The sequence below is a fragment of the Chroicocephalus ridibundus genome, chromosome Z (genome assembly GCF_963924245.1).
Source record: "Chroicocephalus ridibundus chromosome Z, bChrRid1.1, whole genome shotgun sequence".
Lineage (NCBI taxonomy): Eukaryota > Metazoa > Chordata > Aves > Charadriiformes > Laridae > Chroicocephalus > Chroicocephalus ridibundus.
In genome coordinates, this window is record NC_086316.1 from 2,096,690 (window position 1) to 2,120,134 (window position 23,445).

At 40.5% G+C, this 23,445-nt stretch overlaps 1 protein-coding gene across 3 annotated transcripts in view; it reads left to right on the top strand.

Moving 5' to 3' along the window:
- ARB2A (ARB2 cotranscriptional regulator A) overlaps positions 1 to 23,445 on the top strand; it is a 272,034-nt gene that overhangs the window by 19,507 nt on the left and 229,082 nt on the right. For 2 of the 3 annotated variants that reach the window (XM_063320922.1, XM_063320921.1), the window contains exons 2-4: positions 1,330 to 1,398; positions 7,128 to 7,229; positions 9,847 to 9,947. In XM_063320922.1, coding sequence (XP_063176992.1) covers positions 1,341 to 1,398; positions 7,128 to 7,229; positions 9,847 to 9,947 — 261 coding nt within the window. In that variant the 5' untranslated portion in view covers positions 1,330 to 1,340. Of the gene's footprint in view, positions 1 to 1,274; positions 1,399 to 7,127; positions 7,230 to 9,846; positions 9,948 to 23,445 lie in introns of all 3 variants that reach the window. The other variant, XM_063320923.1, reaches the window with a different exon arrangement.

Below are 23,445 nucleotides of genomic sequence, written 5' to 3' on the forward strand. Positions count from 1 at the left end.
CCTTAGTTAATAATAACTATCACTCCCTTAAGTTGGTATGTTTTTCCGTAATCTACAAGAAAGTTTCATGTAATAGGTTTTCTCTAAAGACAATAGAAAAATAGTCTTTATTAAGCTTTATTGATTTTTAGTTTTTTCTGCTGCCCATACACTGAACTGCTGTTACTTAAAATAAACCATTTTGGGGTTCTTTCTTACAGGTGTAAGTAATAGGGAGCCAGTAGTGGTTGGTGAATCCTATTACTCTTTGTTTCAAATTTACAAATTGCTACAGAGATACAGTTCATGCAAACTCATCGAAGATAAAGTATGTTGGGGAAAAGAATGAAACAAATTGGCAATGAATGACAGATAAAACAAAGAGCCAAAAAAGATGAAGGGAAGAAGAATTCAATGCACAAAAGTCTTTTTCCTGAGAAGGAAGAAGTAGTGATTGTGATGTGGTAGTTTGCTCCCGTAGTGTCAGATTGAGGATGAAAGGGATTGCAGAGTTGAATGTCTGTTTTGCCTTCTGCGCAATAGGAGAAATTTAGAAATATGTTTTTCGTGTAAATTCTCACCTTGAATGTATTGAGGTTTTTTCCTTAGCTGGACATTTACTCTATACATTTCAATGCCGATAATGTATCGCAGAAATCACAGTGATTTAAAGCTGTGTGCTCTGTGTAGTTTTGCTAAAACAAAACAGTATAATACAGTGAGAACAATAAAGTGGAGTTAATTGATGAAGAAAATCCTTAAAAATTGTGGAAGCTCCGCTGGTTATGTTTTGGTTTTTCTTTTATCTGCTCCTTTGGCCTTACATGTGTGGTGGCACCACACATGTAGACACCAAATGAGACATGTAGACCACATGTAGACACCACACGTAGACACAAATGAGACACCAAAAGGTGTCTCATTTACTGATGTTAAATTAGAATCTCGAAAAAGAAATATCGATTAGATAGTTGTCCTTTCAGGATGAGGGAGACGTTAGTGTTCATTCTTGTGAACTCGAATCTTTGACCAAACTTGATACTGCAATGTGTGTCACTTTGGTGTAAACTGTCCTAGTCCAGGATAGTGTGATGAGAGTTTAGAGTGTCTGGTATAAGTTTTGAAGGAGAGGAAAAAGTTAATTTTACCTTAAATATCAGAGGGGTTTATAATACTCAGGGAAGTTTTGCTTTTAGAACAAGTTCTGGATTTTCATGATGTAAGCAGTAGCAAATGAGATCTATGGAAGAAAAGGTCAGTAAATTTGTTCATTTCCTACTGTTGTTGATTTTCAGATTGTCCTTCGAAGATTAATGTACATTTATCTCAGTATTTTACATCTGTTGACAGTTGGGGTAGAGATGGCTCAGCTCCCACAAGGAGGCCCCGATGAAAAAGAGAAGACTACTGCATTAAAGGGTATGAGTCTTTTTGCCTTCTTTTTACATATATTGACATTTCTGAAACAATTACTAAGGAAAGGAAAATTGTTTGATATAACTATGGGTTAGAGTCTGTGATAGAATTGTGATACTGGAAGAGACTATTAGTCCATCTATGCTAATGCTTTTTGTCTAATGGTGTGTCCATTATCAGTATTTTTGTAAGAGGATATAAAAAAATAACGATCCGTGGTAAGGAGTAACAGAATAAGATATCCATTAATTTTTTTAATTTTCATAATTATCCTTTGAGAAAGTTGACTGGTGCTTTTGTGTTCTTAGTTTCTGGGAGTTATCATTTAATTTTTATGCCACTTACGTTTTATAATTATGCATCCATATTACAGCTTTTAAAAATCTCTTTGACTAGAATGTTAGCAGGGAAAACATTTTGAGGACGTTGATTACCATGTTGATTTTATAAAGTTTTCTTTGTAATGTATATTTTAAAAAAATAAATGGACCTAAGTGACTTAGCAGAGTAATTTTCTTGACGACAAAATAAATGAAAGAAATGACATCTTATAAATAGTGTTTTTCAATTTTGGAAGTACAAGCAGTTGGTTAGACCTACAAGTAAGCTAACCAAACATTGTATCTAAAGTGCTTGCATCATACATTTACTCTCTAAATTGTCTTTCTAAAGAGAAAAAACAATACTCTTTGCAACTCCAGTGTAAAAATTGAAATACTACTGAAGTGTTATTAGGAATATATGTTTTGCTTTGCTGTGATGGTAGATGATGTTTCTTCAGTTACAACTGTGTTTTTGTGAAACGTTTGGTGAAAACGTATGTGGTGCTTTTTTCAAACCCTGTACTAACTCTATCAAATTAGTATATTTTGAGGAAATTATACTTCACGTTTGGAAAAGTAAAATTCTCATTTTATACTTGGCACTAATTTGATCTTCATTAAGGATTAGTGTCTGAAAAATATTCCACATAATGAAAAATTTTAGTGAGGATCTTGTTTTCTTCATGTAATCTAGTGAACAACTGTTGAGCTGTAGAAGGTCTCCTGCCGATCACTCAGTTTTGGGCTGTGTTGAACTAGTCTTGAATTCATAGAACCATAGAATTGTCAGGGTTGGAAGGGACCTTCAAGATCATCTAGTTCCAACCCCTCTGCCCTGGGCAGGGACACCTCCCACTAGATCAGGTTGCGCGGAGCCCCATCCAGCCTGGCCTTAAAAACTTCCAGGGATGGGGCTTCCACCACCTCTCTGGGCAACCTGTGCCAGTGTCTCACCACCCTCATGGTGAAGAACTTCTTCCTAACGTCCAGTCTGAATCGACCCATCTCTAGTTTTAATCCATTCTCTCTAGTCCTACCATCACCCGACATCCTAAAAAGTTCCTCACCAGCTTTCTTGTAGGCCCCCTTAAGATACTGGTAGGCCACTATAAGGTGTCCTCAGAGCCTTCTTTTCTCCAGACTGAACAACCCAAACTCTCTCAGTCTGTCCTCATAGGAGAGGTGCTCCAGCCCTCTGATCATCCTCGTGGCCCTTCTCTGGACACGTTCCAGCACGTCCAGAACTGGACGCAGTACTCCAGGTGGGGTCTTGCAAGAGTGGAGTAGAGGGGCAGAATCACCTCCCTCGACCTGCTGGTCACGGTTCTCCTGATGCAGCCCAGGATACGATTGGCGTTCTGGGCTGCCAGTGCACACTGACGGCTCATGTTGAGCCTCTCGTCTACCAGCCCCCCCAAGTCCTTTTCTTCAGGGCTGCTCTCAAGCCAGTCACTGCCCAGCCCATATCGGTGCTTGGGATTGCAAGGAGGACTTTGCACTTGGTCTTGCTGAACTTCATGAGGTTGGCATGGGCCCACCTCTCCAGCCTGTCAAGGTGCCTCTGGATGGCATCCCTTCCCTCCAGCGTGTCAGCCGCCCCACACAGCTTGGTGTCGTCAGCAAACGTGCTGAGGGTGCACTCTATGCCACTCTCCATGTCGCTGACCAAGATGTTAAACAAGACCGGTCCCAGTACTGATCCTTGAGGGACTCCACTTGTCACTGGCCTCCACTTGGACATGGACCCATTGACAGCCACTCTTTGGGTGTGGCCATCAAGTCAGTTCCACTGAATTGTCAGTCCATCAATCCCATATTTTACCAGCTTGGAGACCAGGATGTCATGTGGGACAGTGTCAAAGGCTTTGCTCAGCTCCAGGTAAATGACATCAGTTGCTCTCCCCTTGTCTATTGATGTTGTGACCGTCTCATAGAAGGCCACCAGGTTTGTCAGGCACAATTTGCCCTTGGTGAAGCCGTGTTGATTGTACCCAATCACCTCTTCGTTATTCTTCTGCCTCAGCAGTGCCTCCAGGAGGATCTGCTCCATAATCTTACCAGGCACGGAAGTGACACTGACTGACCTATAGTTCCCCGGTTCCTCCTTTTTTCCCTTTTTGAAGATGGGGATTATGTTTCCCCTTTTCCAGGCAGCGGGGACTTCACCAGACTGCCATGACTTTTGGAATATAATAGAGAGCGGTTTAGCAACCTCATCCGCCAGTTCCCTTAGTACCCGTGGGTGTATCCCATCAGGTCCCATGGACTTGTGCACTTTCGGGTTCGTCAAATGGTCATGAACCTGATCTTCACTTACGATGGACAGTTCTGTCCAACCCCTGCCATTGTCTTCTGTGACTCCGGGAGTGTGGCTGGAGCCCTTGCCAGTGAAGACTGAGGAAAAGAAGTCGTTGAGAACCTCGGCCTTCTCCATATCACTTCTCACCAGCTCCCCCGTTTCCTTTCTGACGGGGCCCACACCCTCCCTAGCCGCCTTCTTACCATTAATGTACCTACAGAAATTTTTGTTGTTTCCCTTGATCTCCTTGGCAAGATTTAATTCTAACTGAGCTTTAGCTTTTCTCACCAGGTCTCTTGCTGTTCGGACAGCTTCCTTATATGCCCCACATTCTAGCTGTCCTTTCTTCCACTCCTTATAAAGTTTGTTTTAATGTGACAGTGTGTCCAGGAGCTCCCTGTTCATCCGGGCAGGTCTCCTAGCATTCTTTCCTGCCTTCCTCTTTGTCGGTATAGTTTGCTACTGAACATGGAGATGATGATGCTTGAATATTGAGCAGCTGTCCTGGGCCCCCCTTCCCTCTAGAGCTTTGTCCCACGGCACTTTGGCCAGCAGATCCCTGAAGCGACCAAAGTCTGCATGCCTAAAGTCCAGGGTGTAAGCTTGGAATATATCCTTCTAGTTGCCCTGAGGGTCTCAAATTCTGTTGCTTTATGGGCACTGCAGCCAAGGTTATCCCTGAGCCTCATATTGGTCACCAGCCCTTCCCTGTTGGTGAGAACAAGGTCCAGCATAGCACCGTTTCTTGTTGGTTCCACTACCATTTGGAGGAGGAAGTTGTCATCTGTCCATTCCAGGAACATCCGGGATTGCTGGTGCCTTGCTGTGTTGTCCCTCCAGCAGATGTCAGGGTGGTTGAAATCCCCCACGAGGACCAGGGCCTGTGAAGGCGAAGCCACTTCTATCTGCCTATGGAGGGCCTCATCTGTTTGGCTCTGCTGGTCACGTGGCCTGTAGCAGACCCCTACTGTAACATCACCTTGAGTTGATGTTGAACTGAGTTGGAGAGTCCAATATCTTAGGCGAGAATGGTGGGTCAGATCTTGAAAGAATCTCAAAGTGGCCGTGTCGGTGGTTATAGCGCAGACCAATTGCAGTCTTCCTGACTGACGCTAGTGGAAGCTGTAAATCATGACAAGCTGTACATACTGCAGATAAGCTTAATATAGTTCCTATGGTATTGCCCTTGCTCCTTAGAAGACGGATATTTTATCATATAGTAACTGACACTTCTGTGTAAACACATTTCCAAATGGGTCACAGTAAGAAGACATGAAAACTCCGGTAAAATTGAATTCTAGAGATGTGGTGTGACTGGAGTCTCTTCATCAAGGAAAGATATGCTGAAGACTGCTTTGCTGCCTTCGTGTTGTGAAAGTACAGAGGAAGAAGGGACATGCTTTTTACATCCTGTCGTGAAAAACTTCTTTGACAAACTTTTCTTTCTCCTATCATTTGGTTGAGGACCAAAGCAGCTCAACCAGAACTTTCAAAGGACAATGCACAAGCACAAGCATACAATTGAATGTCATGGGACTTGCTGTCAAACAGATTTGATGTAAAAGCGAGCTACGGTTGAGAAAGCCACATTTAGAAATCTTCTCTTCAACATCTGATGTTGTATAGATATTTAGATACCACAGAGATGCTCAGATACCATAGCACAGGTTGGAGGGATGTTGAGTTTCAGCAGCCATACAAGATGGCCTTTGGTCCTCCAGCTTCGCCCAGTGAAATCACTTAGAGAAGGAGGAGCTGCAGACAGTTGTATGGGCGCTGGAGTGAATGTCATGTGAACCTGAACGGTTATAAAAGAGCAGGCCAAGGAACTCTCAAGAATGTTGAAGCTAATTTTCAGTACATTTTAAACACTGTAGAAATGTCAAAGGATTAATGCACCCATACTACGCTTAGGTAACATGGGTAACCTATGGGCTTGTCACTGGTGACAAGACTAAGACAAAAATAGTGATACAAAACCTATTCAAATAATGATTTTAAGTAATTAAAGGATGAAAGTGTAGTTAATGTCAAACAAAGAAAGTTTAAAGAAAATGAGTCTTTTCAAACTGTTTTCTTTCCCTACAACTTCGGATGGTAAAGGTAATAAACCAATATACTTAACGCATTTCCTTGGTAACACAAGGTATCTTGATTAATGAAACAATAATAGTGAAAAGTCAGCGTAGCACTCCTAAACTGAATGTTTGTGTGGTCTTCAAATTCATCTACGAGGAAACAGGCAAATATATTTCAGTGGAATCCTGCTGAATCATTTCTTGATGATTTTTTTATTAATAATCTGAAATTACATTAAAATGATGGCATTGGGTTGCGTGTGTGATGAGCGGTAAGTATTATCTGGGTATTATCTTGCTTAGTAGTTAAATGTAACCAAAAGATGTCCCTATATGCTTGCGTCTGGTTAAATATAAATCCCTAAAGCTAGGGCGAAGAATGCAGACTGTACTTATTTCAGTGTACTTGCATTAGTGAATGCAAACTGTACTGGGTTGTGCCATCCTTGTCTGGAAACGATGTGTATGTCATGGGGTGCTGTTTTCTCTGCCTTGAGAGTTATTAAAGGAGGGTGGTTGCGAGAAGGATTCAGATAACTCAGACTATTTGGGTACCAAAAGGGAGGTTAAGGAGTGTTGTGATCACACAGCTGGTAAACGCCTGTGAGATGTCATCCATTTGATAATCTGGGCTCTTCAAGAAGGCAAACGAGGGTGTATCGATGACTTGGATATTGAAGCTAGATAAGTTCATGTTAAAACCATGGTGCATAACAGAGACGTATTTCTAATACTGAGGGTAATCATTGAAACAAATCCCCATGTCTTCGGTGGCTTATCTGTCCCTGGACGTTTTTTGATCAACTTTATAGAGATAGATAGGTAAATAAATAAATAAGATGTACTGACAAAGAGGCCCAGCTTTTGAATCTGGAATGACATTTCCCATAATGAAGTCCTATGTTTAGTAATACGTAGGATGTCCTTCTGCCCTTAAGATCTGCACATCTTAACAAACACATTTTGTCTGTGATAATAGTGAAATAAAAAAGACATAGCATGCATTATGTAATTTTTCTTTTCCTTTTTTAGATTTATTGTCTAGAATAGACTTGGATGAACTAATGAAAAAAGATGAGCCACCACTTGAATTTCCTGATACTCTGGAAGGATTTGAGTATGTCTTTAATGAAAGTAAGTCATATATGCTTTGTAAAGGCTATACTTAGAATAATGTTGAGAGGTTATCAGAGCTTTAATTATATCTTATAAGTCCCTATTAGAATTTCACACTTTTCAGTTAAGAATAAAATTTCAAGCCTTAGTGTTAACAGACTTGTAAATCTAGCTAAGTAATATTTTTTTTATTTCATAAAATTGTCACAAAAATCCCTCGTTTTCTACAATACTGTAGGTTTGTGCTGTGCATACTTTATGTCTTGCTCTTTTCTCTGACAGAAGTGTTTGATACAAAAATTCTGAATAATTTCTGTAGTGTTAGCATTAAAAAGCAAAATCAAAGAGTGGTCACTCATTTTAGAAATGTTTTACTTATTCATTAATTTTTATGGGTACAAAGGAAGTTATTTAGATAATAATTTATCCCAGCTATTTCTTGAATATCAATAGGAAAACACCTGTTTATATTGATGGAAGGATGAGCAACGTGATAGACTGTGTCTTACTCTTCTGGTGTGGGTCTCGGTTTTGCATGACAGCTAAGTGTGTGATAAGTACAAGTACTTCCAGCTAGCTGAATCTGTGTTAAATGAGTTAGTAGTATTTATAATTTCCAGTGCATACATTTTAAAATCCAGCTGAGAAATAAGCCTCTGAGCTAAAGTAATACCAGACTGCAGGAAATGGCTCTTTCAAGATTGTTTGAAACCTGTAGGACAAATGGGGACGTTTACAATTCTACTTTTTTGCAGTGCCTGTTCTGTGAACAGAGGAACTTTAGTTTCTAAATCTGCCTGTCTTACATCTTCCACTTTTAAAGAAAAAAAAGAGCTTTCCTTTAAATGATAGTCATTTATGCAACACTTAGCTTTTTAATACCCTGATGGCTTTCACAGGAAGGTACTTAGAGACTAAAAGTGTCATGAAAGTGATGCTCTTTCTTTGATGGGAGGGGTTCAGCTCTGTCACTTTTCAGCTCCTTATTTTTAGATCTGCACAGTGTCTACTGTCTTCCTTACTGACTTCAGAGTTAATGGTTCATATGTGGTTGATAAAAAGGGCTGAAATTTGAATTTTGGGGAATGATGTTTTAGAATGATGTTATTGAATATTCCATCGCTAAGCTCACAGCCTGAGTGATTTCCGTAGAATGCAGCAAAGCCTATTACGCGTGCTACTGGCCAGCAAAGCAAAAAGGTCTCCATTTTGCTGTTGTACATTTAATTCAGCTGTTCAGTCATGTACTTTTATGTCATAACCGTGTTTCTTTTTATGATGGAAAGGTAAGGAAGATTTTTATCAGATTTAAAGCAGGTGAGGAAGACAAGGGTTCCAGAAAGCGAAAGAAAAAAACATACCAGATATTTGCGCCACTTTACCTGGGGAGAGAGCAACTTTGCGTGCTATTGAATGGCATACTTCAAGACTAGCTAGCTGAGAGGAAACAGCTGAAGGTAGAGTTATTATGAAAATGTGAGAAGGATATTTGGGCCTGAGACAGGGGTGTGAAGTTGGGGAGAAATATTTCCCTGGTATCTAGTACATGAGGTAAGACAGGTCTGGAAGAAAACTTCAAATAAGCAGATGAGCATAACTATGAGAGATACCAGGTCTTAAATATTGTATTTAAAGGATCAAGAATCAAAATGTAAAGGTCTGAAAAGGTGTGAACTAAGTTAGCAGGTTCTTACTGTTCAAGAGGAAGCATTTTGCTGAGAAACCTTACTGTCGTCATTCCAGCTTTCAAAGAGGATGCTCGTACATATCCCTGTTTTTAATGTTTGTCTAATTTACTGCAGTTTTATGATTGTCTGAGATCATAACTTGTGTTTTGTCTAATAAGCTGAAACATGACTGGTAAGATACCTGTTTTCTGCAGTTTGCCTGCTATTTGTTGCCATTTTATTCTATTGTTGTTTTAACTTAGTCCGTGTCTTCATCTGTGGTTGGGTATGCTACTAAACTTTTGCTATAAATAAGGCCAAATACAGAAAGTTTCATTGGAATCTAAGAATAGCACGTGGTTTTGCTCTGATCAAGCATTCTGCTTTATTCTACTATTATAATCTCAGTAATCCTTGAATCTAAGAGCCCTTTATTGATTGCGCTGTGCCTAGGAGTTAAGATATTTACCTTAACTGTGGGCATGGGTTTTTTTCAGATTCATTTAGAATGTTGTTAATCTTCAAAATAAATGTTTCCTTTCCTTCCAACCTCCTGCCCATTTTCTACTCACATTTCTTCATAAATGCAGTTGGTTTTGAAGTAGGGGATTTGTAGCTACAATTTGATCACCTAATTCACACTGCAGATCAAATATTAACTGCTTATGTTTACATTTCACTGTTAATCCATAGCAGTTGAGACATAAATATTTCTTGCAAAGCAGTTTGGCATTTGGTATCTGCATGTAATTTCTCTGTCATCACTTGTGTTTAGCTTTATCTAGCATTCAAGGGGAATGCATTTTGTTGTTATGCTACAATTGTTTTCCTTCAGAAACACTATAACTAAAAATGAGAGGGAATTCATAATAGCCCAATTTTTAGATGTAGGCTTCTTTTAAAATTTTCAGCAATTAAATGTGTTTTAAGAAGTATATTAAAATGTAATTATTTTGTTTCTTTTACAGAAGGACAGTTAAGACACATAAAAACTGGGGAACCATTTGTTTTTAATTATCGTGAAGATTTGCATAGATGGAACCAAAAGCGCTATGAAGCTCTCGGAGAGGTATATAAGTTGTGTGCGTGTATGCATGTGCATATGCATTGGTGTGCTGTGGGTTTTGTTGTGTTTCTCTGTATATATGTTAATAGAGATTTAGGCAGTCATTTAACACAAGGTATTTCAGGATTTCTTGTGTGATAATGCTCTAACAGTTTTCCATTATTTGCTCTATAGTTTAAGAAGTGATTTAGACTATAATTTGAGTTTAGTATGGGTTCAAAATGGAATATCATCTAGATTACACAAATCAGAGAGTTTTATACAGTGCAGTATTTTCTTTAACTTTCTTCTCCTCAAGGTGAAGCGCTTGGTAAAAAAACTGTGGCATTTTACTTTCTAGATGAAGCTAAATACATTGGCTGGTTTTCTCATGTTACCAGGAGATACCAGGAGCCACTAGATTGATTAAGTAGAGATCTGATGATTAATTGATTAAATATTAATTGGTGTATTAGATATTTGGATGCTAGTGGTACTTCCCAGGCTTTTTGTAGTGATGTTGTGTGTCGGAGGATGTCGGAGTGGGAGACGGACCCGGAGTAACGATGGAGTCTCAATATGAGTATGATCGTTCTCCCTTTATTCAAGTTTACACAGAGTATATATAGACAGGCAATAAGAGCACGCGCTAGCGGCAGCTATAGGATTGGCTTACAGTCTCTGTTCACGCACTGTCCATGCAGTTCATTCACAGATCAGGTTGGTTACAAGAATTCACATAGTCAATTGCTTAGTCATTAGCACAACATGTTTTCTACCTTCTCAGTTCCCGTTTTTCCCATGTACTAATTCCATCTTCTACCACCTGTTTTGCTCTTAATCTAATCTCTCATGGTAGGGAGGCTGGCTCACGTGACCGTTTTCTCTCAGACACATTCCTACAATACCCCCTTTTTCTTCTTGAGCCAGCCAGACCTTATGCATGGCATTTTCTATCATGTCAGTCACTTTGCGGAGAACACATGAGGCTACCATAATCAATAATAATATAACCAACAGTAGCATGAGCCCTTGCTTTAGTAAGTCTGATAACCATCCCGTTATACCCCGTGAGTTTGACCAATCATCGAAACCATTTTTGACCGCTTTTAATTTGGACATGTTATCCTTGTTGTGACGCTCTTAGCAGGTTATATACTAAACACAATTAAAAACAGAATCAAAAAGAACCCTGCTAAGGCAATAAATACCCAGATTCCTAAATTCAGCCCAGAAAGCCAATTTCTTTGGATTTACCCACGAGAAATCCTTTTGTAATATTTCAAATACATTGCGGTTGCTGACAGCACAAGCGACCCTGGAAAAACAATCGTGGTAACATTTCAATCATCATAGTTACTGGTTTTGAAAAGGTATGTGGCAAAAATACCCACTCTAATGCAGTCAGGCTCTTTGCATCATCCCACTGTCCTATCAGGGCATAAAGTTGAAATTCTTGTAGGAAGGTGTTCAATGCGTCTTGCAGCAGTAGTAGACTATATCTTATCTTGCAACATACTGTAATGCCTTCAGAGCTGTTGGGGTTAATGAACATAGAACTTGGGGGGGGGGGGGGGGCGGGGGCAGACACAGTGCTTCAGGGCATCCCCTGTACCTTCAAAGTGCGCTCATGTCTCCCTCCCCCTCTCTGACCCGAGACAGCCTCCTTATATCCTGCACTGGATTGAGTGGAGAAGTACAGGCTAGAGTCGCTGCATGCATGGCCAGTGCACGCAGCGAGTCCCACCAGACTCTCCTGCACTGGATTGAGTAGAAAAGTACAGGCCAGAGTCACCGCACGCGTGGCCAGCGTATGCAGCGAGTCTCACCAAACTCATGATCCAGCTTTGCTAACAGCAGCTGTCTGATACCTGACTACATTGTTGTACTCCCTTCTTGTTATCTTCTTCTGTGAAGGTCAGGTTCTCATGGATACACACATAGTTTTTAGAGCAACATATTCTACAACTCGTACAAGGGTACGATGCAAAGCAGCATTTACAGCTGATCGTATAATGCTTATTAAACACGGCAAACAGCATACTAAACATAACAGACAAATTCCTTCCACACAGGCGATGAGTACAATTTGCTTCAACCAACCCCACCCCCAAGTCCATCCAGCAAAGAGATTCCACCCAGTGGTCTCCACAAGTTGCTGGTTCGGTTGGTGCAGTTCCTGCAGCTGGGCATGGATGGATTTGGAGTGGTCACTTAGATTCACACAATACAGTCCTTTAAAATCTTGACAACCATGTCTGTGAGCTGAAAGCAAAAAATCAGTAGCAGTTCTGTTTTGCTGCATCGCATATCGAATACTATCTACATCTAGCAATAACTCAGAAATAGCGGTACTAGTAGCATTGTTAAACTTATCCTTGGCAGCAAGAGAGTCCTTGTTATCAAGAATCCTTGGCAGCAAAAGAGTCCTTGTTTGCTAGAGAGCATGTGGACTCCCTGTTCTTGCTGGTACTGTGCTTTGATCTTCTTCCACAACAGGCCAAGATTCTCAAGCAGCTGGATAAGGTATCTGTGAGTCCATTACAGGCTTAAGTCATCCAAATGTTTTTCTTGCAAGCACCCGAAACTGAATAACAATTGGTGTGATATCTGTGTTTTCCAGCACCCAGGTGCGAGTCCCTTGAGTGTATTTACAATCCTCCTCGCCGATCTTCCGTTGCTTTCCCATATTCCACCCCCTTGCTCAAGAGACTGCTTCTGCTGGGTTCATTTTAGTCTCGCAGGGTATAACACAGAGCAATCTACTAAGGCATGCAATAACATAGACACATAGAGGAAAAAACCAAAACCATATCTCTATGGTACTGCTTTGAATCAGGTGTCCTATTTCTCTTTTTCTGATGCTTTCTCATAATGCTTATGGCATACTTTTGTGCTAACATGGCACATTTCCCATCTAATTGTTCCTGTTTGGTTTCTTTTTTTTTTTTTTTTTCTCTTTTTCATTTTTTTTTCTTTTTTTTTTCTTTCTCTTTTTTCTTTTTTTTTTTTTTTTTCATCACTTACGACTGACATAAAAGTCTGCCTTTGCAACAAGAGCTCAGTTTCTCATTTTTCCTTAAGTTTCTCATTTTCCTACAGAGCATCCTATAGATTTTGGCTCAACTCCTTTTCCCAATCAACCATGACCTTATAGACAAACAACAAACAACCAGCGATACGCCCTGCATGGACGAGCCGTTCCTGAGAGTGTAAACATGTCGGCTTGTGAAAACTCCCCCAATGTTTCAGGACTTCCATCGGTTCTACAGCCCATGCTGGTGTATCTACCTGGGGTGCGCTCGCCTTACGTCTAAACACTGTGTATATACAAACTTCTTCACTTGACGGAGTGTCAGCCCTAGTTGCATACGAGAACAGTACCACACCGGGCAGAACGCCTGCTCAAGTGGAGTCACCTAACGACACTGCACACAACAAAAAGCAAACAGTAGCACACATGCTGATCAGCAGGTATAAGCTGGCGCCCACACACACTTACACAGCAGACATACAAAACCAGCACTTCTATCTCAGGGAGACGACTGGGGAGGGGAGGGGGCGAGGCAGGCGGGCAATGTCAGGAGCAAACAGCTCCGGCTCTGTCCTTCTCTGCTGACATTCTGCCTCCTCCATCGGCCTCAGATGGAGCAGAGGGGATCAGCAGGGGATCGTCCCAGACCTTCGGACCTGGCCTGTTCGATCCCCCTCCCGTGGGTTGTAATGCTGCAAAAGCCCCGGCTGCTGTGGCTCGCTCCGCCTTCATATCTTGTAAGGTCGATAACACCAACCACCACGTCGTCGCTAACGGTGATGCCTCTTTGTCTCCTTTACTTATCACTTCCCACAGTTTATTCCCAACAGCCTCCCGTATTTCTGGTTTGAAAGCTGTCTGGGGCTCTGGTGCGAATCCGTTCTCTCTGCACCAGGTTAACAACCTTCGGAGCATACGCTCATCGTATTTCACCCCTCTCTTAGAGAGGATATGCAGGAGAAGTCTTAATATAGCCCCTTCTTCTTTTGTTACTTGTTGTCCCATCTCCTGCCCCATTTAATCAGTTTGAGCAACAGTTTCGCTGGTGTTTCAATCCCTCTCTTAGAGAGGATCCCAGCGAGTAGCGTGGCCGCAGCTTCTGTTTCCATAGCTGCGCCTGGGAGGTGAGGAGCGACCTCACGCCGTTGTCTGCTCCCGCTGATGCGCCCAAGCAGCATGTCTCCCAGCCGAAGTTTCCCACTCCCCTCCTCTAGCTGCTTACCGCAGTCTCGGAGAACTCAGTGGCGCTGAACCATCCTCTGCTACCAGATGTCGGAGGATGTCGGAGTGGGAGACAGACCCGGAGTAACGATGGAATCTCAATATGAGTATGATCGTTCTCCCTTTATTCAAGTTTTCACAGAGTATATATAGACAGGCAATAAGAGCACGCGCTAGCGGCAGCTATAGGATTGGCTTACAGTCTCTGTTCACGCACTGTCCATGCAGTTCATTCACAGATCAGGTTGGTTACAAGAATTCACATAGTCAATTGCTTAGTCATTAGCACAACATGTTTTCTACCTTCTCAGTGCCCGTTTTTCCCATGTACTAATTCCATCTTCTACCACCTGTTTTGCTCTTAGTCTAATCTCTCATAGTAGGGAGGCTGGCTCACGTGACCGTTTTCTCTCAGACACATTCCTACAGTTGTGTATGTAGTAGGTGCAGAAGTGACTGACCATGGTTCCTTTTCTATGTGAAAATCACTTTAATTTCAGTGCCATGCTTATTGTAATGCTTTAGGAGTCAGAGCATTGACTTGAAGAAAGGCATCTGACCTCAGTGTGGATGCAAAGCTGTGTGTGCTGACGTCTTCCTTGCGCTGCCACAACCTGCCCTGCCCGACAGAGAGAACAGCCTGGGCACCCTCACCTCTAGGTAGTCATGCCACTTGCGTCAGAGGGGCTTTTCGAGAAAGGGGATGCACACTTCTGTGCACAAACTGCGGCCTTTTTCTTAGAAACTCTGGAATGTTGCCCATCGGTTTCTATTGGAATCATCATGGCAAGTCATTCAAGGACTGCTTCTGCCTCATGGCTTGTCCACTTTCATTAGCGTTATTGTTTTAGTAAGGATTAAATAGCTTTATTCCCCATTTACCCTTTCTGTTACATTAATTCATACTACTTGGAGATACATTTGATTGTGCATGTTTAGATATTTTGTCTTTTAAACTTTCTGGTTGTCATGGTTTAACCCCAGTGGGCAGTTCAGCCCCCCCACAGCCGCTCGCTCACTCTCCGCCGTGGAACGGGGGAGAGAATCAGAAGGGTAAAAGTGAGAAAATTCCTGGGCTGAGATACAGTTTAATAGGTCAAGCAAAAACTGCACACGCGAGCAAAGCAATAGAAGGAATTAATTCGCTGCCTTCCACGATCAGGGGGGTGTTTAGCCATCTCCAGGAAAGCAGGGCTTCTTCGTGTGTGATGGTGACTTGGGAAGGCAAACACCTTGTTGGAAGATAACTCTGAACGTTCCCCCTCCATCCTCCTTTCCCCCATTTTCTGTTGTTGAGCTTGGCACCATATAGCATGGAATATCCCTTTGGTCAGTTGGGGTCAGCTGGCCTGGCTGTGTCTGCTACCAACTCCTTGTGTTTTCCCCAGCCTGTACACTTGTGTATTGAAGAGTAAAAAGAAAACTAAAATGTCTGAAATGACAAGCAGTCCTACACTGTTGAAAAGTAAATAGTATAAAGCATCTTGATTGAGTTTCTTGGATGGTAAATAAGTATATACTTAAATTTGTCACCAAATGGTTTCATATAGTTTCTCACGCTGCCAAGAGTGTGTTTGTTAAAGCTGAAGAAACATCTAATTACACGGCCTTTTCTAGGTGTAGCAGGATAGGCTCTGTGAGCTTCTGTAGGCACCGAGCGTGCAGGCTAAAGACGTGAGTGCATGGCAGAAGTCTCTGCCCATCCTGATTAATGGGAATAGCGTTCCATCCGTCCTTAACTGGCGCAGCTGAGCGAGATACGGTCCAAGAATTCCCACCAGTGTTGGTTTGGATACTGTCAGGCAGAGAGAAGGGGAAGTAAGAGGTTCAGTGGAGAGATGTACACCAGGAGAGGAAAGAAAGAGGGAGATTCACGTGTGTGCTGTGTTAACACCGCAGGGCTGTGCAGGGCTGTATTTTCAGACATACAAGCCTCCGTTTAAATACACGTAATCCATTCCGTTACAAAGAATTTCTGGTATTTGAGAAAAATTGCTCAAATGATCCCAATTCTTAGGTAAACCATAGTGGATTTTCAGTGGTGCAGGTTTTGCTTTTTCATTCCGGTAAAATGAAAAGCCTCTGCAGGCCACATCACTGTGACTTCAGCAGGATAGATAACATGGGTTAGTCTGTCTCCCAGTTGTCTCCCAGCTCTCTTTGTGATGGAGACAGCCTTTCTGCTTGTGAGACTGTGCCGAAAAGCTGCTGCTGATGCTGCCAGGTCTCTGCTGAGCGGTGGTCTGGTGCTCTGTGGCCACCTCAGCCCCTACATGTCATTCCAGGGACAGCCTGGTCTCTGTGCTGGATGTCTTGGAGCTGCTTTGTCCTGCCAGAGCTTGTTAACAGGGATTGAAGAACCTTGCTTTTTATCTCCTCCTCCTCCTTGTTCCTGCAAGAACTGCGGGAGAGGAGGAGGCAGCGGAGGCTACTGCTGCTGCTTTTCACGTCCTTTCACCTCAACTGTATGTTTTTCCAAATCAGGGTATGTGATATTGCCCAGTCTGTTGCATTGTCTAAGTTACTCAATACAGATGTCTTCCAACTGGAAACGGATTGGCATATGTTCCATGGTCTGTGTGTGCAGACCTTTGTGCGTGCCTGTATTGTTCAAATATCCCCATTTTTCAAATAAATCAGTTGGACAAGACACAACTGTAAAGATTAGTATGTCTCCACGTGGGTTCCTGTGCCACCACACCTCGTTGCACGTGTTTGGCAGCATCATCATGTTCCTCATTCTGTGCATCTGAATAGTGGTAGGAGTATGAATCTTTTTTTGTGATTTTTGGTTAGCCAGGAGGTGGTGTGTGTTCATGGAGTGGGTGCTTACACCTGTGATCTGTCCTGTGCATTTTGCCTTGGTTATAGTCATTCTCCATGTTCAGGTTTGAGTCATCTTTGACAGGGCACTTTGTTCATATTGGTAGGTAAAAAAGGCCAGGAAGGTTTGAGGTCAGGAATCTGACAGAGTGAATTGTTTTAGGTTGTTTATTTCTTTTGTGTTTTCAGAGAAAAAAAGAAACTCATGTGTGTTTCAGTCTGTTGTCTGCTAGGTGCTTGATACTACACAGTTCTTCCACAAGCCACAAATTTATAAATGCTCCCTTGTCAGGTTGTGGCACTATGAGTGTTTATGTCATTGTCTGAGAACTCAGGGGACACTGACCAGCAAGACCCTTGGCACTTGCTCATGTAGATAAAACCTTCTTTTGAGCCATAGATTGGTGGGTCACTGATGCAGATGTTGAATAGTACGGAAGCGGTATATTACCCTCTGGTTAGCTACTTTGTACTCTACGGTAAGATGTGTTTAGCAAACTGTGGTAGTTTAAGCAGCATCTCGTGTAATTCATAAGGTGGTAGTAAAATCTGCCTTTAGGCCTTTATTTTGTAACATCATCCTTTGGCTTTAGGAGTTGTCTGATATGTATTAGTGGTTGAACATTTATGTAGCTGGACATACAGTGAGATGATAAAGTAGCGGGACTTGTGTCATCGCACACAAGTGGTTTATGTATTCGGTGTTTCCATTGTTAGCTCAGTCATTGTCTACTGTTTTTCTAATTTTTAAAGGATATATCCATCATGCCCAAGATGACTTTTTTTTTCTTTTTCACTATACATATATATTGTGGGCAGCTTTCATTTCATTTTACTAGTTTTAAGAAGTGGGTGTACTTCCTGGCCTTATGTTACAACATCATTCTCTCTTTCTTGGAGCAACAATAAATTTCCATTTGGTAATCCATGATTTTTTGCTGTTAAAAGTTGTGAATACACTATGTGTGATGTTCTGCCATTACTCTGGCTCTATGGAAATTGATTCTTCAGAAATTACAATGGTTCGTCAACGTCTCCACTTCTTACATCTCTTTATTCTTCATTCATTGATCTGTTATTTCAGGCACACAATTTGTTCTGCAGCCTCTTGATATCTGCTCCTAATAGACAATTTAGTGAACTGTTCATAATTTTGTGATTCTGGTTCAGTCATTGCTATTGCAGCATTGAATTTTGTGGAGAGCCTCTCCATTCGCTTTTTAAAAATTAAAATGGCAACAGAAGTGCACAGAACATGGTGTTGCAGCTGCTTCTAACTGCCGATTAATCCATGCGGCAAGTTTGAAGTACGATTGAGAACAATTTTGTGACAACAGTTCAGTGGTTGCAGACGTACCATTCGAGTTCAAGGCTGAATTATTTTTAAAAAATTTCTGGGCAGGAGTTACGGAGGGTTGGATTCTAGGTTAAACTCCAGACTAGATTCATACGATGTATGTCTCCTTGCATTTTAAGTAGATAACTGTGTTTATGGTTTGTACCACACTTTCAATTAATACTATGGCTACGGAAATTGCCAAGAGTCAGCTTCAGCCCCCGCTTCATCATGACATTGAAATGAGCTGGAATTATAAAAAAATGCTACTAAAATCTGTTGCTGAGATTTTACCTTGCGTTTTGCCAGTCATATAGGTTGTGTTGATAATGAGATTTAATCTGTAAAAGATTATGTTGACATTCTCCTTCCACAGTCTTAGACTAACAGAGTATCCCTAGCATCAGTAGACAGTTACTGTCTGTCCCTCTGCATGTCTCTTACGGCTCTAGTACCGGGCAACTATAATTTGGTGATTGCTTGGACGCCATTTAGTATTTGCAGATGGTGTTCTGAGGGCCATCACTAATGAAGAGACTTTCACCTGTGCTGAGAGTTTGCTTGGCTACCCATGTCTTTAAATAAGTCAAATAGGATTTGCAAATGTGTAGATTATAATGTGGACCACGATGTAAATGCCTCTGCTGCGGTCCTGTTCAAGGACGAGCATATGCTGTCTCTTGTAATTGCAGCCTGTCTGACCTACGAGCAGGTAGCAGAAGTATTGTGGTTATTTTTTACAGTTACCACACTACAGCACAAGAAAATACCTTCTATTTATGTAAAACAGATAAGAAAGCAAAGAAATAGAATGCCAAAGTCAGAAATTCCTTGCATGTTTCGTGTATGATTAGACACAGTTAATTTTACATCATCAGAGAAGTCTTGTCCCACTAAATAAACTGCTTTAAAGTATGCGCACAACGTTAGGTCCAGCTCATCATAAAGTATATTAACTATCAAGGTTAATATTTGTGTGCGGGGAAAGAATAAGTATGTAGAATTATGACAATGACAACCCATAATTAAGATCGCTAAGTAGTAAAATGGGATATTTTTTTTTTCCAGATCTCCTTTAAGTTAAAGAACAGCTTGGTCTCAACATAATTTAAAAAATAAGCGTTCACCTGCTACTAATTTCCTCCTTGGTTGCAAAGAGCATTATTTGTTTGGATGACTGAGAGAAAGAAGCTATTTACATAGCACAAATGAAAGCATAGAGCAGCAGAAGAGGACATGTAAGTTAATGAAGAAGGAAGCATTAAGTAGTCTGCATTTGAAAGGGTAGCTTCTTACATGAATAACCCAAAATCTGATGATAGGCTGCACGTGCACCTGATAGTACTTAAGGTCCAATCTTGCAGCCGAAGCTCATGTGAATAAACTCAATAGGTCTGATCTTGTGAATAAGGGCTGCAGGATCAAGTTCCAAATAAAATTTGCAGATGATTAGTAGAAATCCTTACACTCTAGTTTCAGTTTCTTTGCACAGACAGTTTATCATTAAACGTTCCAGATTTTCTCTGGCTAGTGAGACTTTAATGTAATAAATTACGTGCTGCACACCATGGATTAAGCAAAATTACCTTTGTGTACCTTGACTTACTATTATGTCTTTGCTGTTAGTTATTTAGTGGTTGGAAAAAAATGTCGTACTGAGAGGGCAAAATAAATAGATAGTGATGTAATATACAGGGGGGTTCATGGACATCTGCTTTCACGGGATGCTTGCCTGGCTAGGGCTGTTGAAGAGGTTGTTCTGTTCGACGAGATGAGATGCCAAATTCTTAACAGGTGTCTGTTGAGCATGTGCGAACTGAATTTTTTCAGTGTCTTGTATTACAGTCAAGGAAGAGTAAACTTTCATGGGGATAGTAAAATCCTCACTGAGAACCTAACAGACTCTTCCTAACTTTATGTCCTGTTTGAAAGGTAGAGTGAAAGCATCTAATTGAAATATTTCCCACTCACTTATTTTTGAAAGTTGTTACATCCCCTTTTGAGTTGGAAGCAATTTGATAGTGGTAAATCTGTGCACGTCCTGCCCCATCTACTAATGAATGTTGCAGAGGGTTTTTCCTTTAGCAAAATTTTACAGTGGAGTAAATGTCACAAAAATATTTAGAGTTGTACTATCTGTACAAAAATAGTGCAGAAAAATAGCACTGAGCAGAAGAGGGAGATTGGGCAAGATCTTTAAAATAAATTTAAGTGTGATCTCATTTATTAGACAGAGAAGAATCCACATGGAATAGAGACTTTTGAATGTACCAGTTGGAGGAAGAGCTTAAATCACTTTTTTGGGCACTGAGGTCAATTATAAATGCAGTTTTTTAGGAATCCGTTACAGGTTACAGGTTTTTTTCATACTAACGTGATGATTTTCAACTTGTGATAGTTAAGTGTGAAACAGAAATATGATGCAGAAGGCTTTAAGCAAACTAGATAAAGCGCCTCAGAAAGGGGCAGGGTGTTGAATTTCTCTCCAGCAGTAGTTCCTAAGCTGTAAATGATACACTTCTGTCAGGTTCCAGTCCTTTTACTGCGCTCATTTTTGAACCCATGCCTTTGGTAACAGAAAGAAAATGCCAGCAGGGGCAGCACAAAATAATCTAAATCATGTAGGTGTAATGTCTTCAGAATTTTAGAAAGATTTCAGCTTTTAATGATCTGTTTATCTTCAGCATTGCTTTTCGGTGAGTGAGGTAGATGGACAGAGAGCAAGGATTGAAGACTACTTAATAGTACCTAAGGAAATTTAAATTTAAATATGAATCTTTGCTGCCTGCAATATATTCATTTGCATATGCTAAATCCGCTTTCAAAATCTGCTGTTTGTGAAGACTTTTTACTGGAATGATTATGTCAGATGTGCTTCAGTGAACTCTTCTAGTTTGTAGGCAGCAATTGGCAGTAGGTTGGTTCATCACAGTAACATGACAGTACTCGAAAGGTTCAGAGATAGTTTCATAATTATTGTTAGCATGATTCTTGAAAGAAATGATGAGCATCTCATAAACCCAGATGGGAATTTGTTACATTGTTGATAAATGTGTTGATAAATGTGTTTTACATTTTTAAATTGATAAACAGTGAAAAGCAGAGAAGATACAATAAGGCAGATGGTTGTTTATAAAGCACTTGCAAGTTGCTGCAATTCAAAGAATGGTACTAATTGTTAAAAAGAAGACAAAAATTGGAGTAGGGGGAGTGTTTCAATGAGTTAATCATGAGCTTTTTAAAAATAAAACCTTCAGCAGCTTTAGTTCAATTAGAACCATTCTTGCCATCCTGGGTTTATATGCAAAAGTTGAGACTCTCAGTTCTTAGTAAACTTTTGTACCAATCATTTTCATGTAGCTGAAATTGAAAATACAGCTAATCCACCTTTTATCTAAATGTATACATTCCTTGTCTTCTCCTTTTTCTTGTTAGGAAAAACCCAAGATTTATTGAACAGCAGAATAAAATTGAAGTATCATGGTCTTATTAATCATTCCCTCTTTAAAAACAGTGAATAGAGTAGCGAACTCCAAAATCAGCAGAGAGTTCGCAGCAAGGAAGTAAGCTGGGATATAGATGGCTTATTTTTTGTTAAAGGAGTGGTGAAAAAGACTGGGTTTTACCAACTAGGTGACTAGAGAAAAAAAGATATTTAAGTGGTACTTAGGGAGAATACAAATCAGCATATGTGATGAAACCAGTTGGTTCACCGTTGTCTTGTGAATGTTCCGTTCTTGTTTCCGTCAGTAATATTAAAAGTTTCTGTGAAAGGCAAAGTATTTTCCTACTGTTTCAGCAGGAGTTTTTTGAAAACCAGAGATATGTAGATTACTGCCTTCATCAAGCAGCTCTTTTAAAAGATGTTTATTTTACCTCAGTTGCAGAACTCCGGAAGAGTTAGTTTTCTTTCACAGGATTTCCAGCTTTTCCAGGATAAAGAATTTAACACTTTCTGTGTTTTTAACAAGAGAACTACATCTTTCAGATTTCTGGGAATATTTTTATTAAAATTCAGCAGAATAGTGGTATTTTTTAATAAAGCTGTATCAGCTGTGTCAGTCTTTAATAGGAATAATTTGAAAGGAAAAAAATTCAATTATAAATCAATAGAGCGTTGTATTTCTGTATGTGCAAACAACCTAAAATTACTTTAAGATGCTCCAGCTGCTCAATTCATTAGCTCAGTCACAACTGAATTTTGGTATCTGTTATCTTCTGTTGATTGCTGCAGCAGAAATACCCAGTTAGCGTGCCTGAAGCTGTTCGACGCAGTTATGACTATTAAGGAAGATCAGTTCAATAGGTTGGTTACTTAGGATTTTGAGAGGCTTAATACATAGCTATTTATCTTAACTCATGCACTGTCCTGCCTGTAATGATTCGGGAAAGCCTTGCGTGCCTCCACAAATAGTGTCAATTCCTTCTCGCGTTCAGGGTTTTCTACATTTGCCTATCGTGCATTTTGGGTAGTTGCATCTCTTAACTCTTGCCGTTGTATCTGCCAAATCGTTCAGTTCCTCTCTTGAGTGATACCCTGAGTGTGTTGATGGGTGTAAGATATGAAAGATCTTTGAGAGAAAACCAAAGAATTTTTCTCTTTTCACTGAATTAACCCGGGGTGGGGTGTGTATGTTTTTGCCTTCTTTCCAGCGGTGTAAATTACGTAGATGTTGTGCTAACTTTCTCGTGTTTTGCTGTAGACCTGACACCCCATAACACAGGATGGAAAAAATATCTAAAAAATAAGTAAACTTAACAAAAACAATAATAGTTTAAAACTCAGGGTGGTTAAAATTCTGAAATTAATTTTGTATAGATTGTTTTCAACTTCTAGTTTCAGGAATTCAGCTTCTGTCCTCATTTCTGGTATATATATCTCTATTCTAAGTGTTTTTTTAAAGACGCAACCTGACATTTATCTGTTCCAGTCATAATGTAAGTGAGTTTCACATAAGATTACAAATAAAAGTATAAATTTTATTTGAAAGTGTTTTTTTTAAAGTTCTGTAATCTGAACTTGGTTTTAGACACAATTAATTGTCCTGCATTAGACACGTACCTTTGTCGTGCTGGTAAGAGTTTTGGTGCAACAGACCTTAAAGCTG